Raw genomic sequence first — 19,699 nt, 5'->3', positions numbered from 1 at the left:
CACGCAAATTACTGCAAAAATTGATAGCCTACCCTCAAATGATGAAGTTATTTCAAGGGCTCTGCGCTATTCGTAGGTGGGCCGAAAGAAAACCATTGCGCACAAAATGTTTGAAGACATACGTGCCTGCCAGAAGGTACAACGTCACATTCGACGCTTCCTGTATAAACTCAGTCTGCAATGATGTCAGAAATGTTTTTCCACTCTGCATGTCGTCCATCATCTTCATCATCAGCCGGACTATACCCACTGCAGGGCGAAGGCCTCTCCCATTTTCCTCCTGTTAACCCGGTCCTGTGCTAGCTGCATCCATTTGACCCCTGCGAATTTCTTTACCTCATCCACCCACCTAATTTTCTGCGCCCCTGCTACGCTAACTGAGATATTTTCCATCGATCCTAATGCCTATAGCTGCTCCCATTCCATGCCTTTGAATACACTCTTTAAGCAAGCTCTGCGCCAGCAGTGCGCCAGGGTGTGCGCCAGTCAGTAATAAATATTTGGCGGGTCGTTCGCGGTATACGCACACCGCTCCAGCAGTTTCACCCATCCACTGCACTATCACTGCATTAAAGGAAACCCATAAAATAAATATCAGAATACTGCAGAAGACTGTCGGCATTGTCAGAGCCTTTGACACTATCCACAGATAGTCAATCGGCATCCCCCAGGCAGGCGTATGTACCAGCGATGGATCTACATTTCACATTAGAAGAGCTTTCCACAGCTATCGCGGAATATAACAGGCGCACATCTCCAGGTCATGATCGCTCGACTACTGTTCCCAAGAATGCGGGATCGAATTCCGGCGTCGGTGGCCGCTTTTCGGTGGGGGCGAAAAGCAAGGCGTCTGCGCGCTGTGCGATGTCAGTGCACGTTAAAGAACCCAAGGTGGTCGAAATTTGCGGAGTCCTCCACTACGGCGTCTCTCATAGCCTGGGTCGCTTTGGAGCGTTAAAACCCCACAAACTAAACCAACCAGGTCATGATGAAGTGTCCTATGGCGCCATCTCAAAGTTACCTCCCAACTCCCGTTGTTGACTCCTGGAATATTGCAATTCTTCCTGGATATCTGGTGAGGTCCCCATGGAATGGGAGCTGGCGAAATTTATGCCTGCTTAGAAACCGTGCCAGCCGCCAACAAGCTACGCATCTTTCCAGCCAATCGCTGTACTGAGCTGTGCAGGTACGATATGGAGCCAATGGTCTGCAAACGCATCACATGGTTTCTCGAAAGCCGAAATGAGTGTGCTTGAGAAATTAACGGCTTTCGTCAAAACGGATCAGCAGCTAATAACGTCATCGCCCTTGTCTTATGACATCAAGAGTGCCTTCATGCTGGATGCATTTCGACAATCGTTTTCCTTGACATCAATGTCACTTTTGACTGTTTCTTATCATGCAAATCTCACACCCTTGACATGCCTTTGCTTTGGAGGACAGCTGTGCAAGTGCAATGAACATGATTTACAGGGAGACTTAGCGCGAGGTGGACGTGGACAAGAGAGGGGCACAGGACGAGAGCTAACTTTCAACTGAAATTGGAAGTGAAAAAAATGTACGAGCTCGAGGAACTGTATAAGCATGTGCTCAGCTATCCACTGAATTTTGATACAGAGGGTAGATAAATCAAACTGAACCTTGAAAGCGTTGGGCTACACTATGACTTGTAAAATATGAAAAAATACCAGAAGCATACGAAAGAAATTGCACAGCGTTTAGAAACAAAGCTTCCTTTTGCAACAGAACCACCAACGTTTCACTCACGCACTTATCGCTTCCTAACCTATAAATAAATACGCCCCAAGAAGCGCCCTTGCTAGTTGTGCTTTCGAAAGGCCAAGTACTTTTGTTTTTTTCAAAAAGTGGATGGCATTTGCACCTCAAACAAAGCTTTGGCAGGATGTTAGATTGGGATGATTTGAAGGATGCTCTTGTTGCCTTAAGCGATCATTATGGCATCGGCCGGTCTGTCCTATATATAAGCGGTCACATCTCAGAGGGATTTTGTAAACAACACCTACTTAGCAAGCAACAAACCTAGCTACATGTTTGAATCTAAGAAACCAGTTTTGTATGGTTCTGGCTCGCCAGTGCGCAAAGGCTTGAGTTTTTGAGGTGCCGTGAAAATGAGGTCTGTACCAAAGTTCCTTGCAATCCTCTTTATGTTATACGATACGCGGTGAACGTAAGTCATCACAACGTGTCTATTTTTCTGTCTAGCTTCAGGGGCTGTGCTGAACACAATTTCTCTCTTTTCGTCCTTCCGTGGCTGCTTACGCAAGCCTCCCGCGACAGCTTTCAACACGGAAACAGTAGAGCGACCGTCCATGAGGCATTCAACCTGAAGTCCGAAACTCGACTGCACTAGGTGAACTCACGACTTGAACAGCGCGGATCTAAAAGACAGGCACACGTTACCCCGCTCCACAAGTTTGGAATGTGAGGAATGGTTGGCTAGATGTGTTTTCGTAGTACGTGGCATATAGACCCAACATATCTGGCTTGTCATTTTGAAACGCAGTCTTAGATTTAAAAACTGAAGCGAATCATTTTGTGGCAGTTCAAAGGTAAAATTCATAGAACTGGTGACGGCAAAAAATGGCCCCATGACTGAGTTAGCGACAAATCGATGTTATCATCCCTTAGTTTTAAAAGGACCAGGGAATCGTCAACAAATTTATAAACATGAGCCACACAATCATTGCTCATATTATGGCTTACCTCACGGTCAAATTTTGCAAGAAAAAGTTCGCACAAAATAAGAGCTACAAAAGAGTCGATACGAATTCCTCGTATCTGGACGTAACATTTCTTGTGAAAACTAATAACAGTAGAATGAAGGTACAACATAAGTAAATAAAAAACAAAAAAAGCCTCCACTTTGGGACCGCAACCCATCTGAGCATATATTGACGAGCGGGCTTACTATGAATATTGCACAGAGAAGTTCGTTCCCAGTGCCTCTAACAATGGACAGCATTTTAGATCTCTTAGACTCCTGTAGGAAACATAGACAAGCATCGACCTTTCTATTCACATATTTAAAGGCATGCCGCATTGGACGTCTTGAGAAGCGATAGCTCCACGTAGCGTATCGCAATCACGCATTATACATTATACGATTCTGGTGTACTTGTGGGTCGCTTTCACACATTTTTCAATGGGTGAACTTTGTAAGCCCATTTGTAAGGCTATACACCACATAACCTTATTGTTTAGCATTACTCGATGAATAATGAACCTTAGTAAGCATCTATGTTCATATTCTATCACCCCATCCCTTACCCTTTCCGGGAGGACTGGGAGGCGACCCTGCTCGGCTGCTGCGACCTACAGGCTCAAAGGGCCGTAACGCGGCGTGCGCGGGCGGCGGCAACCGCCAATGGGGTCCCTGACTAGGGTCTCTGCCCAGTATTGTAAGGCCGATGCCCTAAGGCTCCGTATCAAACAAACCTCCAAATATACAGTAAACGTTTTCACCACCACCACCACCACCACACCGCCTACTTTTATTTATTTTATTTTCAACACATTTATCATTCCGCCTTTCTCTCCCTAATTTCCTTTCCTACACAACGTAGCATGTTAACGAATCCTAAACATGGCTAAATACTCTGCTTTCTATAAAAGAGAGATCTCTCTCTGCCTTCTATTCCAGACTAGTTACATGGCTGCTGCGCTCTTTGCATTAGTTCTGATCAGATATGTTGCTTTGCCTTCACCCCTTAAAGCAAAAGAAGAGTTTAAAAGAGGGTCGGCGTTCGTAGTACATAGTGGAGGAAACTGCGTTTACAGTTTGAGGTTTTCACCATTCTGTGACAGCGCGAAGTAAATTACTCTAAATATCTGCTGAAGGGCGCTCGCACATTTACTAACATAAACCTGCGTAATCGAGCTCTCGTTGGCTTAGCTGAGAGTCTGTTAGTTGATATGTATGCTAACGATGCAGTATACGACAAAAAATATCTGTAAGAACTGAGAATTCTTAATTCCGTATTCGCACATGTATCCTGAAAGATCATAGTCACTTTCTAATGCATATCATTTTTCCTAAACATCACAGTAACTGTAGTCATGTGCAAATGACGCACGCAGAGTTTAGAGTAACTATTTTAAGGAAGCAGTGGACACCGGTTGTGTAAATCATTTGTCCAAAGATGGATGCTATGGGCAAGATGAAAGCGCAGCACCCTTCGAGCCGCACCCTCGTCTGAGGCAAAACCTAGTTCCGCATGTGACGCCTGTTTACAAAGAATGTGACACCTAGTCTCGTAGCGTGGATCCACAACAAACAAATATTCGGAACCGAGAACCACCGCAGCTGGTCCTTCGTCGCTTCAGATCTTACTGATTTGGCGACCCAGCATCAAGCAAGCAGCTTTGCCTCCTACGCCATGAATCCTGGCGAATTCGGCGCCCCTCTTAGCGAAGCGAACCGGGTCGTGCGTTCTTGCGGCGCGTATAGTTAGAAGGGTTCTAGCCCCTCCACTTGCCTCCATTTTGGTCCGAAAGCCCTAGAGTTTGGCTCTTGCACATCGAACGCGCACTTCCGTTTGTGACAAAGCAGGATTCGTGTGCCGCTTATATCTTGAATCATTTCAGAGTGTACATTAAAATTTGAACCTTCAGTGTAAAAACATTTCTGTTGTTAAGACACTCATACTCATTACACGGCCGTTACACTAAAGCTTCCTCTTTGTACACACAGCGATGAACGATTGCAAAGAGGTAAAATCGCTTCAGACCCCGCCGGGGTGGTGCAGTGGAAAGACGCCCGACTACTGTGCCGGAGTACCCCGGTTCGAACCCGACCTCGGTGGCTGCGTTTGGATGGAGGCGAAGCGGAGTAGCGTCCGTGTGCTGTGCGATGTCAGTGCACGTTAAAGAACCCCAGGTGGTCGAAATTTCCGGAGTCCTCCACTACGGCGTCTCTCATAGCCTTAGTCGCTTTGGGACGTTAAACCCCACAAACCAACCAACCAACCAAAATCGCTTCAGTCGGTTCAAACAAACATCAACACTTCCACGCTCTTCACTTCAGGCTACAATGAACAAGTCCCGCAACACCTGTGGGATGCATCACGCCTTGTTCACATCTCTAGAATCGCTCTATGATGTCTGGATCATATAAGATCAGAGTACAAATTTTCAAGACGTCTTGCACCCTTGCATGACCCTAAACGCTCCTAATGACATGGGCTTACACAGGTCACCACCATTTTTAGGTGGCAGTCGCTCAACCTTGGAGTGTCGGGCACGCACTTAGGACGCTGGCAGGTAGCATATCTAAGATTACCACGGAGGAATCAACTCATGTAGTGATCGTCTCAAAATGACAGCACCAGCCGCTGGCAAAATGTGTCCGCTGCTGAAAGGGAGACCTTTAAGCAGCATTCTAATAAACAAGTTATAGCGCTTCCGCCTTTACCCCGTTGGGAAATGATGCACATCTCCAACCACATTTTGCTGGAAATTTTGCTGCAGAATTGCTGGAAAAGCTATTCCTGGTAACAGAAATAATTAGTCCCGCTTAGTGTACATATACTCACCATACGTTGACGACTTAAACATGTTACGCGTCATGCAACATTGCCATTTATGAAAGGCAGATATAGACACCTATTAATTATATTAAAAATGGACTAATGAAAAGGGTTAAGATTGCTCTCTGAAAAAGCCCATTAAGTCTGTTGTTCAAGCAAGTGACGTCTACTTCCGCAATCGTCCCTTGGCATCAATGGGAAGCTTATCGCTGGCGAAACATGAGTTTCGTGCTATGCTGTTTGATAAAAAACTGACGTTTGCACCACACATTGAACAACTGAAGCTCCGTGCACAAAAAGCAACAAACATTCTTAAAACTTTAGCCCACAAGATATGGGGTTTCGATAGAGTTTGTTCAGTCCGACTACACCAATCACTAAGCCGCTCAGAGATGGACTATGGATGTATCGTCAGTAGGTCAACCAGAAAATCCACCTTAAAAGCTCTAGACCATGTACATCATTGCGGCCTAGGAATTGTTTTGGGTGCATACTGAACGTCGCCTATACAGAGCATGTTCGTGCAATGCTATGAACTATCCTTGAAATCGCAAAGAACAATTACCTAATACTTACATGGAAACGGGGTAATTGGAGAAATATGGGAGAAGCCTTCGCCCTACAGTGGGTATAGTCAGGCCGATGATGATGATGATGATGATACATGCGCATTCTCAGATCACCCATAAAAACCTACCCGTGAAAATAAACGCATGATCACTCTCTTTTAAAACAAGTCAAAGCGTCTACCTACCATAGGAACCAAGCTAAACCAGATAGCAGAATCACATGAAATTGATCTTTCTACATATGTTTTCGCACAAAAAGACATTGCGCCTTGGATGAAAACGCCAGTCCAATGTAATTTTGCACTTGCGATTTACATTGAAAGTTTTGTGTCTTCAACAATAACCCAAAGCAAATTCTTGGTAGTGAGAAATAAATAGTCATTTGGCAGATTTCTATACACATGGCACCAAAACACATTTGAGCAGCTGCCGTACAGAAAGGTCTAACTGGTCACGCCAACACCTTTGTCTAAAGGAAGTGTTTACAAGGCCATTTGTACATTAAAGGCACTAGAAATAATAAGCAATGAAAAGTATAAAACTATAATAACACCATAATTTACGTATATTGTAGGAGCGCTATAACAACAATCAGCTCAAAAGAAAGAAATAAAAATAAATATAAATCTTTGTTTTATTGTATGTAGTCCGAAAAATTCATCAGCTTGCTACACGCGGATATACTGAGCACCTTTGCTGGGTTCCCAGTCATGTCGGTATTTCAGACCACGAGCTTGCAGACTCCATAGGAGGAAATGAAGCCGTGAGCGACGCACGCAGAACAAAACATTCCCTATCAAGACTTTAAACAATCTATTAAGCAGGCGTTGACGCCCGTTGGCACCTCGAATAGAACTGTGAGCAAAATAATATAGTATTGCATTTAGTCAAATCAACTATACAATAATGGAAGGATGGCTATCGCAAATATCAATTTTATGAAGTGGTAGAATTAAGATTGCGAATTGAACACACGCAATCAGCACACATCTACTTATTTTTAGGAACACAGCTACAGCAATGCGAGCACTGTAATGGCCCGCTTTCAGTTATCCATTTTTTTTACCTGAATGTTTTATGAAGTACATCGTTGCACACACTTTAGACAATTTTATGCATATGATATACCGTTTCATCACTAACCTTTGATAGGTAGGACCATTATGCACCATTTGACGACATCATGTACTATTTACATCCAATCGGAATCTTAATGAGTATTTAAAATTTTAATTCACTGATTTCAGGATGACTAGTTGCAAAGGATAACCTGGCACCGAACCAAATCGCGCGTAACCAATCACGGCCGGAAAAAACTACTCGCCCACTTGCTTGTGCCAAAGCTCGGCTTTTAGCTCCAATTTAAACTTTGTTTTACCCTTCGATTCCAGCCGTTTACACTAGTTTTTATCGTTAGTTTTGACATACAGTATAATTCTTACCATCACCTTACACATCTTTAGTCAAAGGTTTTTCTGTCGGTTTTTGCCCTTGGCCGCTCTTGCGTCAATAAATTCTAAATTATTAAGGCGCCAAATGTAATTGCCATCATGTATGACAAAATCAAATTTTCTTTTCGGCCAATTCGACGACGAATAGGACTCGGTATATCCATACAGATTAAGCGAGTCACATTAGTACTGACAATCTTGAATCCAAGTAAGAAAATAATATTTACGGAGTTACTTCTTGTTTCAGGAAATGCTCACTGGCGCCGATGGGCGCGTTTTTTTTTTAGGGCCATTTCTACATTATAAAAATCTCATTCTGAGTGAGAATGGTCTGGCTTTTTTGAGATGATGACAGTTTAATTGAGTACAAATTATTACTTTCAAAGTCCCCTGTAGGGGCAATTCGAAAGGGGCTTACACAAACAGGGTAAATAATTATTGAGAAAAATAGACGCACGAAAGTTGCAGAAATGTAGATAGGCGTCTACAGGGCAGCTTCAGTTGGTCCACAGTCTAATACTAAAGCTGAAGAACACACTAGCAAGGCAAGAAAGAAAGATAAAATAACATATTGATAGACTTTTCAGGCATCTTACGGCTGTTAACAGTTGCTAATTGGTGAGACAGCTGGAAACTCTCCGTTTAACTAGTGCCGTGGCATCCTGGCAAAGTTTATGGTAGCTGCCTAGCAGCTGGGCTTTGAGAGTACGAGGAAACATGATCCGCGCGAGACGAAAGAAAAACATCGGAAGAGCAGCGGAAGGGCGAGCTCGTGTTTTCTGCTTAAGTCCTCGCTCCCAAGGCTACTGACCCCACAAGCTGCGCATATAAATACGCAAGGATCGAATTTCTTCGTGAACTGCAAGACATCTCACTGAAACGCGCTGGTAATGTGCTCCAGGGATATCTACAAGAACAACACTGCAAATCATAATACAAAAAAAAAAACCTTTAGGTGCACATATTGGCGCCACATAGCCGACAGTTCTGCGCACATTGAAGTGACGGCTATTATTGTTTGTAAAGACAACCTAAACATTCCCTGGAAGGAGACAAAATATTTTGTTCAATCGAATTGCACGAACGTATCAAAACTATTTATAAAAAACAGAGACAAAGTTCTCTTACCAAATAATATTTATGACCCGAGTTTCCTATATAGAGAATCGTATATATTCTTCATTTGCGTTGTCAGCAGATCCAGACCACGAAAAAGAAATAGCTAGGAAAAATATTAGTAGAAGCTTCAAAATTGTGTGCAACTCGCGTCAAAGGGAATTCTCAGAGAATGTAAAATCAGACGCATCGTAATGCGGAAATTAATCGTTTATCGCACGGGCTATTGTTGCGTACCCGTATTTTCTGCTCAACTTCCGTACCTTTTAGAAGCGCATTCAAAGAGAATTGATCCTCTTACGTTTGCAAGGGACTCGAGAGCACCTCTATGCATATATTTGTTTTGCATCTAATACAACTCTTCTGAATTTTTTCTCATCTTTTCTAAGGTTTTTAGGTGTCAAGAAATGCAAAAAATCTAAATAAGGTACATTTTTATTACGCGACTCAATTCAAACTCATCACTTCAAAAGACAGAATGAATTCATGACGGTAGTTTGGGCGTGCACGGCAATGTAAATAAACCTGCGTGGCCAATGCTTAAGAAAAAGGAAAATGCTTCTTTGATAACACTGAAATTTTATATCGAACATATCATGTAGCGTGGACACTGATATATACTCATTTTCTTTGAAAATGTCCGTTTAAATACAAGTAGCTTCTAATGATCTGATGACGGCAGTTGCAAGCTAATTTGAATCGCTGGACTTTTCTTTACTACACATAACAAGATACTCCGGGAAAGTGTTTCTTAACGTAATTTTTTAAAGCATCGTAAGCTGCATCATAGCACTTAACACATCCACATATCCGCCTCCCGCTTGTTTGTAGATTTTGCTACTCATTTTCAAAAAATTCTGAGAGCCAATGTGAAATCTACACTGCAGAAATGCGAAAGCCTAAGCGTTGCTGGTGCCCACAGTGCATCACGTTTGCTCTCATTATCGTCCCCAGCTAAACGCACCGTCATTATAATTGCTAAGGTTATCATTGTCATTATCACTAATTGCAGCGTCATTGTGATCGCTACTATCATCCTCACGGTAGACGAGGATAATTATGATGTGCGTTTCACGATATCGGACGCGGCGATAATGAAGATGGTTGTCAATTTGATTTACTTATACCCTTGGGCCGCCATTATATAAGGCGTTCGCAAATGGCATCACTTAGGTATCATTGTGATATTGATGCCCGGCCGGCTGTCTAGAGCGCTCGAACACTGACCTGAAGCCCGAACAAAAGTGAAATTTTAGAGTATGGGCACGGTCCTGGGGAAAATGATGGCGCTAGAACGATGGCTGGTAGGCATACTATTTGCAATGACAACATCACTGTACCAATTACACAGCAGTCCAGCCAATATCTATCTTTGTTTGCGGAGAGCACACCGCTCCAGTGCTCCTAGGTGATTACGTCATAACCTTGTGGTCTCCCCAGGAATATCGCCAAGAAGTATGACACTTCTCGTGGCCGAACTGACAGGGTCATGGCCGCGAGAACGAGCCATTAAATGCTTCCGTCTTAAAACGCGCACCATTAGTTTGTTATGAATCGCGTGAGCTTCGACTGTTTGGAGTTGTGAGAAATTTAAGCGAACGAAACGGCCGGCCGAACATTCATGCATCCTGAGCTAGAGTCTGCGTCATGTTCAAGCTCTTCTGATTGGTATGAGCGAAACCTGCACATGCCCGGTTGCTATATGTGTAAGGCTCAGGAAGTGGCGACTAGTAGTTTTTATCGGCTTTTTCTAGTGCGACTAGTACTGAAAAGAGCACATATTTGCGTGAAACATCCTAGCATGCCCCAAGAAACCATTTTTACTTTTCAGTTAAAAAAAAAAAAAAGCTAAATTTAGACAACCCTCGACGTCGGCTCATGAATGTAGTTCCGGGTACGAGGTTCAAACTCGGGACCCGAAGAAGTCGCTCTACCAACTATGCAAACCGGGAAGGCTCGCACAACAGGCGTTAGTGCGAAAATGAATTGACCAAGAATTTGAATTGGGCCTAATCTTCCAATGTTCCGGGGGATCCAACCAGATGAAGCAGATTTTCAGTAGGGTATAGTAACTGAATAATAAAATACATAAAGCAAGGGCTCTGGAGATGCTACCAGCAAACGCGACTAGATCAACCCTACCAACCTCCATTGGTTGTTAGGTGTTAACCCCAGCCTGTGGCTGCAAACTATAGATACCAGGAGACGGAACGGAAAATAAAATGCTTTCAGTTCTCATTCATTGCCTCGCGAAGCACCATCCCTAGAAGCAGCAAATCGAAGCAGAGAATGTTCTCTTTCAGAACTTCACCGGTGCGCACACTCATTTGCCCTTTCAATTTTCGCTCTCCTTCGGCTCGGCTCCGCGGCACCTGGAAATAAACGCCTACGCTTTTGGTCTTTTTTTTTTTTTTTGTCTGCTGCGCTTTTGCTTGCGTGGATAACCATGAGTTCGGTTTTGTCAGGTGTTATAGGTTCATGCGTGACGTACGGTAGTTCCTCTCTCCGCGAAGATATGGCGCGGTTTGGTTGTGAACCCTTGCACAAACGTATGGATAGTTTTATTGTGGTGCAGCTGCTCTAGGTTGTTGTCAGGCTTGGATGGTAGGTTTTAGCGCCCAACAGCGGCTCAGACCATGAGGGACGTCCTAGCGAAAAGTTTGTTGGAAATGCCACTGGTATGCCTATTCAGTGAGGCCAGTGTAGAGATGACAGTGTACTGCGTAAATAATATAATTTCGCGTATTTAACAAAACATGAAGCGCGTCACCTTAACCGATATTTTTGCATTGAGGATCCCGTTCCGCCTAGGAACGTTTCTGGGTCCGTATATTACAATAGCCATGTTGTAAGTGTTCGTCAGAGTATTTGCTTTTTCTTTTTTTTCTTCAGCCACTGTCACTAATGGGTTGGCGTTTAACTGCGAAGCGCCTTTCTTTTCTTGCTTTGCCGTCACCCTCCTGCCTGCGTGCTACGCCATTGTCAAAGAATAAAAATGCAATAGAAATAAAAAAAGCTGCGACGCACCGGCAGAACATTCCGTACATTCTAGGCTGAAGGGCGTCGTTGGTGAACGGTAAATAGGGCTTCTAAAGCAACTTTGGCTATTTAGAACACCGTAGTGGTAGGCTACGGATTTCTTTCGGTCGCCCGGAAACTCGGGCTACAAATCGTGGCTGCGTGAATAAAACGGATCGACAGCTTGTTAACAATATCTACTACCGAATAATCATACAACGAACATTGCGTTTCTCTTCTCGGTCGCCTCTGCATAGATATATAGTCCACGAGAAGTTTAGCAGCGATTCGAAAGCATACACTTTGTGGAGCGTAATATGAATTTAGCCTTTAGAGCAAGGCAGTCGAGACAGTCAAAAACATGTATAATTTCAGACCACTAAACATAAGAACTCCTTTTGAGCTACGCAAAATAAGTGAGCAGTCTTAAAATATGGACTCTGAGAGCCTCTGATAGCAACGGAAGGTACAACGGCATCACGGCGATTATTAACGAATTAGTGGCAATGCATATATTTTATTCTTGAGAAAACAACAACAACGCTTGTGGGGCAGGCTTTGATGAAATGACGCTGCTCTCGCTTCGCATGCTTCGTTCAGGCACCTGAAACAAAACAAATTAAATCTTTGTTGTGAATTGGTACTAGTCCGAGCTGTATATGTGAAATTGAGTACATTCTTTTATTTGAGACATGTTCACATATTATATATGTTCATTTTATGAAAGTTCTCTTTTTTTTTCTGCAGAAAATGTTGCACAAATGTCCTTACCAGTGAAAATGCTCACCATGGAGCATTTCAAGGTTTCTTTTGGGAAAGATGCCGCTTTTTAGTGTGCATATAGCGGCATGTTAGTCAACCAGGTTTTTTGAATGCACTTTAGTTAGAGAGAACTTGAAGTTTAATGAGACGTCTGAACAATTTTTACTGCGCATCGCTTTTGTCAGGGATCCTAATTGACTACTACAGCTTACTTCTGTTCTTGTGAAATGGAAGGGTTTATTCCAGCCCCAAGGCTCGAAGGAAGCTGTCAATGACTTGTTTGGTTTGGTTTGGTTTGTGGGGTTTAACGTCCCAAAGCAACTCAGGCTATGAGAGACGCCGTAGTGGAGGACTCCGGAAATTTCGACCACCTGGGGTTCTTTAACGTGCACTGACATCGCACAGCACACGGGCGCCTTGCTTTTCGCCTCCATCGAAAAGCGGCCGCCGAGGCCTCAATGACTTGTTCACTGCAATTAATATACATTTGTGTTCTAGGTTAGGTTAGGTTTTTGAGGTTAATTGTCCCAAAGCGACTCAAGCTATGAGAGACGCCGCAGTGGAGGGCTCCGGAAATTTTGACCACTTGAGGGTCTGTAACGTGCACTGATATCACACAGCAGACGGACGCCTTGCATTTCGCCTCCACCGAAAAGCGGCCGTCGCTCCCCAGGATTTGATCCCGTATCCTGGGGCATAGTAATCGAGAGTCCTAACCACTGCACCACCATGGCACATTGGCATGGAACATCGATATTTTGTGAGGTAGATGAAAAAATAAAATTATGACAGGCATGTAACTTTCTTCATATGCTGTGTGGAGGCGAAAGTACAGGCCTCATGTCATGTAATGTGTTCCTCCAGAACACCCGCTTAATCTACTGTAATCCAACTTTATTCAACCAATTCCACCATATATGCATCAGAATCCACCTTTAATTTAATCTTATACACCTTTATACCCCTAAACACATTTATTTCTGGTGGGACGTATAAGGTTTTCATTATAGCAAAACCATGTATCTTTTTTGAGCATAACACCGTTCTGATAACGAATATTTGTGCTTTTCCTGTTCTGTTCTGTTTTTTTTTTTTTTTTTTTTTTTTTGAAGTCCACCTGTCTTTAAAAATATCAAGTGCTCGCGGTTGACGGGCTAGTTTCTGGCAAGTGGTATTTCACGCGTTTCATGTTTAGGAAGCAGTGCATGGGGATTCAAACATCGCAATATAAAATTAAAGCAAGAAAGAAATATGTAAAAAGTATAATCTGCTAGACACGCAAAGGATGCTAGAACTCTTTGGCTCTTTGTCTATTGTATTTTATACTTACATTGGTAAGCGGGAGGGCAGGGAGGCCCGAAGCATTGAAATTGATGCCTGATGCAAGATTGCCCGGGTCGGCAGAAGCGCCCCTAAGAAACAAAAGAAACAAATGCTGATTGTTGACTGCATTCGGTGTGATCTACATATCCCACTTCTCTTGGCTCAGAGATCATTATCTGCAGTCTATATCTATAAGCCGAATTCAAACACTTACCCTTAGAAGTAGTAGCAACTACACACTAGCTCCGCCTTTCTGATATTTCTTGAAAAGACAGAACTAATTCTTGGTTTCTTCCCTGTGCTCCGAAGTAACAAGCGGAAACTGCCTTGCTGCTCTACGCTTAGAGCAAAATATACGAAGCCATTTTAGCAATACTTATTGGTACGTAGTTTCAAAGTTTATTATGAGATTTATATAAGTAGCTTTATGAAGTAGAGAAATCAAATTTCAAAGAAGCCGTCTTAAAAGTTGCTTTTTTATCGTAATATATAGGTGATATAGGTGGTATAGGTGTATATATTGTTATATATGTGTAATAAATGTCTTAAGCTTCAATGGCAGCGCTACATTCGATGTTCGATTGGTGAGCATGTTGACCCTGAATAATTCCTCGTTGACAGTGGCTGCGTAGCAAAAAGCAACGTAGGGAACATGCGCGCTCTGAGATTTTTTTGTGCATATATAATAAAGCATAGGTTGTAGAAATCAATCCGGAGCTTCCACTAAGCTGCAGAAACCTTCTCTCTTCCTTATTTCGCTACATATGACTCACCTTCTCAGACGCAGCGGCGATGTTAACCGTGAATAGGACAATAACGTGCTTTTTTGTCAGCTATTTTCATAACACTTTTCTCTTTATGCCTATCCCCGCCCAATGTCATGGAAGGGGCTGGCGAACACACGCAGGTTTCCTTGGCTTCCTCGCCATTGTCAGATGTCGCCGTAAAAGTGTTACTTGAACCTACGGGCGACAACGCCCCGTTTCATAAGCTGTTTGCAGCACTACGAATGGTACGCTTACCTGGACCAATCCCGATAACACGCACAGGATTGTGTTTCCACCATATATTACACCGTTCTGGATAGGCGCGCAGGCATCTGCGCCATTTTCATTGAGACAGACCGCCCCTACCTTTAGTATCGCAGCAACCAGTGTGTGAACTTTAGTATATGAGTATATGCGGGCCGTTCCTTTTCCTTTCTCACCGCCTGAGGGTGTTTGAATAAAGCTTGAAAAGTGAAATTCAAATGTTTAAGACACGCGTAGGCTACCTCCAAACCCGTCTTGTGAAGGTTTGTAACAATTGTCGGTTCGCTCTTTTGAATTATACTTAGGCATCATAAGTGCCTACCTTCTAGTCATGATAACATTCGCCAGCTCTTAATTAAATGTACCGATCGCACAAGGGGTACGCGAAAAAGGCACGCCGACTGTTACCTTGCTCTTCTGACATGATAGTGTCATAAATTTCCTTATGATATTGAAGCAAAATAAAGAAACACTCTTATGATCAATACCTTTTAATTGAAAGCCCTTTTCGATTTCATTGGTTACGAAGAATAGCTTCCGTAGCAGAAAAGAAGACTTGCAAAAGCTGTTCTCAAAACATATCGTCCTTCCGGAGGTGACAATTTCGGCGGCCACAGCTGGAGGATGTTCATAGGTTTTCGAGCATAAACATTAATCCTTCGTGATGGTTTGCGCATGGTTATCACAAAGAACACCCCAGTTTACTTCATATGTGCGGCTGCTATAAATCACGCCCTGGTTTCAGGCCAATTAAACATTGCGTATGGCGCATCAGGACTCTTTTGTATCTTGTAGGGAACGCAGTAAAGGTATGATCTGGTTTTAGTGGGCGTCCCAATGTGACCCAGGCTGTGAGGGACGCCTTAGTGGAGGCTCTAGAAATTTCTGCGACCAGAGGTTCTTCAACAGGAAATCAAACGTAAAGAACAAAAGCGCATTGCTTTTCTACTTTGCAGAAGAACGGATGCCACTGCTGGGATCGAACCCCCGTCCTCGAAATCAGCAGTCGAGCACCGTAGCCACTGAATTACCGCAGCAGTAAAATGACAGTAAAAAAGTACTTACTAAAATCGAATGAACTCTTTACAAAAATTGATATTTCATCAGCTCTTTACTCTACGCAAAAAATTTTTGGGCTGTGTTAAAGAGGATGAGGAGGAGCATAATTTTTATTGCCGATAGCGTCAGCGTTAGGGGAGCTTCTTAAAAACCGAAGTTACCGGCCATGAAAATTCATGCTCCTCTTCTCCTTCCTGAGCACCGGCGCACGCTGGTGCAAAAAAAAAATCGAAAACATATCACTACGGCATCCCAGAGTGCGCTGTCCCGCCAGCGTCATTGGAAACGTCCAAGGAGAGGGCGCATCCAGAAAGCCCAGCTAACGTAAACGGGAAAACGGCAGTGTCACCCTAGTCAGTTGCAAGCAGTCGCCATTGAAATCATCTGAAGAACAGCCTTATAAATTCGCAGGTAAGAACTGAAATTGGAGGTGTGTGCGTGAGCTAAAGCAAAGAAGATGAGTTGTTAAGCCACAGCCGGAGCGAAAGTTTGACGTGCGAAATGAAGAAACACTTTCTCACCAAATATGCTTAGTTAAGCCTACTGAGAGTAGCTAAACCAAAAACCATCCAGTAGCTTTCTAAAGGGATAATGACGTCAATCTATGTTAACACAGATTCAAACTACAATTCCTAATCTCTGCATCGCACAAGCCTAATTTCTGTTAATTAGGCCTAATTAGATCTGACCTTGACCTTGGTCATGGTGCTCAGAGAGTCAGGCCCCTACTGACAGCACATCGTAATATAACCATGTATAGCAAAGCGAGACTTGATTATTGCCATAGCAGCACTCGGTGAGGCAGACGGAACCCGTAATCAGGAAATCTGTAAATTCATCATGCTAGAGGTTGTGGTTTGTGGGATTTAACGTCCCAAAACAACTCAGGCTATGAGAGACACCGTAGTGGAGGGCTTCAGAAATTTTGACCACCTGGGGTCCTTTAACGTGCACTACATTGCTTTTCGCCTCCATCGAAAAGCGGCCGCCGAAGCCGGGATTCGATTCCGCATTCTTGGGAACAGCATATCAAGTGCCGTAACCACAGCGCCACCCCGGCGGAGCACTAGACAAGTAGTATTTTCGCTCTAAAATTATTACTTTGCGATCAAAGTAAAGTAGATCAATAGAAAGCAGTGAAATAAAAGGAGACAACCGCACTCAATCGTTTGATATATAATGCCAACTGACCACCTACTTAGTAAATACAAATTTTTTGACATGAAATGGTTTAACACAAAAGAACATGTAACTTTGAACTTACTCCACACGGAGGTTTCCCAATGGGCCGGGGATACAGGCTGCCTCCCGGATATCTGGCTGCTTGAAACCCGCCCGCTCGAAAGAACAACTGGGCTTCTACCCCAACCGCTGCAAAAATGAAAGCTTTCATCACTCATGGTCAGATTTACAGCGTACATTTCCTCATTAAGTTACAGTTGCTGTGAAGTTTTCCTTTGTCTTCTCGTGAAGAGTCAAGATTATTTGCTTTAAAGGTTGTGGTCATATGCTGAACAGCTACATTGGTTATAAAACAAGCACACAATCTGAACTGCTGCAGCCTAAAACGTTATCTTCTGATGAAATGTGTCCCTTCTGCCGTGTACGTCTATGTTGACGCCTTAACATTGCTCTGGTTTGTGGCAGTCACTTCTACTTCTTTTCAACCATTCTCTTAGAAGCTTATATAACAAAGAATTTAGCTTAGCGTTAGCCTTTTAAAACGACGATGTGGCTAAATAATTTATCTAATGAATTCGCACATCTTCAGAACCATGCACACATACATGGAATGCGAAGGCAATAATTTAGTTTCAGAATAGTCGTCAGCGTTAACATTTTTCTCCTAGCTTAATCAAGTTTTACGCAGCTTAATCCGAAGGCTTTCTATTAAAATCACTACCAATATTTCTGCTGTAACCATGAGCAATGTCTGTTGCGGAGGTGACATTTAAGCATAGTGCAAGCATAGCCGACATGCAGCTTTCGTTCATTCGAGAGGTATATGCCGCATGTCTATTCCCTGTGTACTACTCACCTGCAGACAGCACGAATACAGCTAATAGCAAGGCTGAGAACTTCATTGTTGCGTTGGCCACACCAGGACACTGGAAGAAGAAGCGAGGACTCGAGGAGTTTTTATCACGTCGTCCAGGCATTGGCTTGAAGCTTCAGAAAAGCTCTTGCTGAAGTTTAAAAGAAAGACTGCAGTCTTTAAGAGCATATTTGTTTTTATGTCAGTTTAACGAGCGTTGCATCAGGGAAAATAGCTGGCAGTGTGAGAGGGAATCCCACAGTAGCAGTCTGGTTGTACGGTGTAGTTGTCCTGGCTTACTGCACTGCAAACTGCCTTGTGCCTACACGTGCGTCAGCTGCAATAAAAAATTATCTCTGGAAGTCTGCCTATCTCTGCCGGCGGCATTCCTTGCTACTGAGCGCCGCCTTTCCTGTTTTTGTGATTTTATGCATTACTGTGTGAAAGCGAACTTTCCTGGATAGATAAAATGTTTCCTTCTTGACCCGAAGAAAGCACTACATTTTCTTTATTATTAGCACACCACCATGTTTTCTTTTTTTAACTGCAACGTATACGCCAAAACCAATCTGGTGTAAAGTGTTATGCCGTCACTTTTGCACAGCCGTCCACAGCTTGAATTAACAGATAAACTTGATTTCATAGGATCCTAGGAGACAGCAAAAACACCTCCTTGAAGTCCAATAATGCGTCATATTTTCTGGTAACCTTACCTACGGCAATCGTATCAGTCACTTATGCCACTCATCAGATTCCTATGCCATTTCGTTTTTGATATTCGTTTAGATACTTTTATTTTACAGTTTCATCATAATCCATATCAGTGAGCTTGAGTGAACGTGAGCAAACGCTATCTTGCGGCGAAAGCACCAATGGACGAGAGAACGACAGAAGTGTTTTGTGTTTGTTATTTCTTGAAACCGCTTTATGTGGTGCTTTAAACAGCTTCTATTTCTCGGCGGACCCTAAAAAAAGTTGAAAAAATATCAAACCTCTGCTTGTACTGCTCAGGCATCACATGTTTAAGCGAAAAGCTGTCGTCAATGAGTGTGTCCACGCCAGCAGTCTTGTTTTCAGGTGCAGCCATAGGAGAAATTATAAGCGAAAAAATAAGAAAAGTCGGAAAGCAAAGTGACAATATCTATTAGAGTGTCCGGACCGACTTTTGTACAGTCTGCCCTGAAAACAAAAAGGAGGCCGGGTGGAATGTGGAAAAACAGTATTAAGATGTTGGGAGATTGGTATGAGATTTTGGTTTAGGATAGGAGCCGCGTCCAATGTGGAATCGATTCTGAGGGATTATAGCTCTGTTTGAGGCTTCCGTAGAGGGGGCATTCGCAGTCCGCAAGTCGAGACTTCGTTCACAGAAAGTTTGGTTTGCTTCGGCTCTCACTTAGGGTTCCCTGATCTCTACATTTCAAGGTTTCCACACTCAGCATAAAAGCAAGAACTAGTTTTTGCGGCATGAAAATATAGCAAGGGTCGATAATCCTACTAAATATTACTAACCTTCGTTTTCATAGCTTTAGTATCAAATAGTTGTTCACCTCCTGCACTGGAGGTTTTGCTCCAGCGTTTTTTGCAATCTCACACAAAGAGGAGTTCATTAGAAACTATACTTTATTTGCCAGCCGCAAACCTCTGCGAGCGACCATCACCATGATTATCGTCATCATCATCACCACTGCCAGCCTCGCTACATCGACTGCATGGCAAAGGTCTCTTCCAAATATCGCCAATTAACTCGGTTTTGTGCCAGCGACATCCTTTTCGTGCCCATCATATCTCG

The 19,699-nt window shown here is 43.2% G+C and overlaps 1 protein-coding gene and 1 long non-coding RNA gene across 3 annotated transcripts in view; one reads left to right on the top strand and one right to left on the bottom strand.

Moving 5' to 3' along the window:
• The window catches only part of LOC146208451 (uncharacterized), a 138,407-nt gene that overhangs the window by 57,431 nt on the left and 61,277 nt on the right, over positions 1-19,699 (top strand). The gene's annotated exons all lie outside the window — the stretch shown is intronic.
• LOC146208455 (uncharacterized) lies at positions 12,183-18,250 on the bottom strand. The gene is made up of 4 exons (XM_084587279.1): positions 17,914-18,250; positions 17,140-17,246; positions 13,793-13,874; positions 12,183-12,304 (listed from the first exon to the last, which is right to left on the bottom strand). Exons 1-4 carry the CDS (start codon positions 18,032-18,034, stop codon positions 12,297-12,299), a joined length of 318 nt encoding a protein of 105 aa, XP_084443405.1. The 5' UTR covers positions 18,035-18,250; the 3' UTR covers positions 12,183-12,296.

The sequence above is a fragment of the Amblyomma maculatum genome, chromosome 1 (assembly GCF_055883805.1).
Source record: "Amblyomma maculatum isolate TAMU_Amacu chromosome 1, ASM5588380v1, whole genome shotgun sequence".
NCBI classification, from domain to species: Eukaryota; Metazoa; Arthropoda; class Arachnida; order Ixodida; family Ixodidae; genus Amblyomma; species Amblyomma maculatum.
The sequence above is the reverse complement of the archived record's forward strand: the minus strand, read 5'-3'. Positions and strand labels throughout refer to the sequence as shown.

Coding starts and splice junctions, on each gene's coding strand:
- LOC146208455 (XM_084587279.1), bottom strand. CDS start 18,034: ATGCCTGGACGACGTGATAAAAACTCCTCGAGTCCTCGCTTCTTCTTC. Junction 17,247..17,913: donor TGTATTCGTGCTGTCTGCAG/GTGAGTAGTACA, acceptor TCATTTTTGCAG/CGGTTGGGGTAGAAGCCCAG. Junction 13,875..17,139: donor TTGGGAAACCTCCGTGTGGA/GTAAGTTCAAAG, acceptor TTTGTTTCTTAG/GGGCGCTTCTGCCGACCCGG.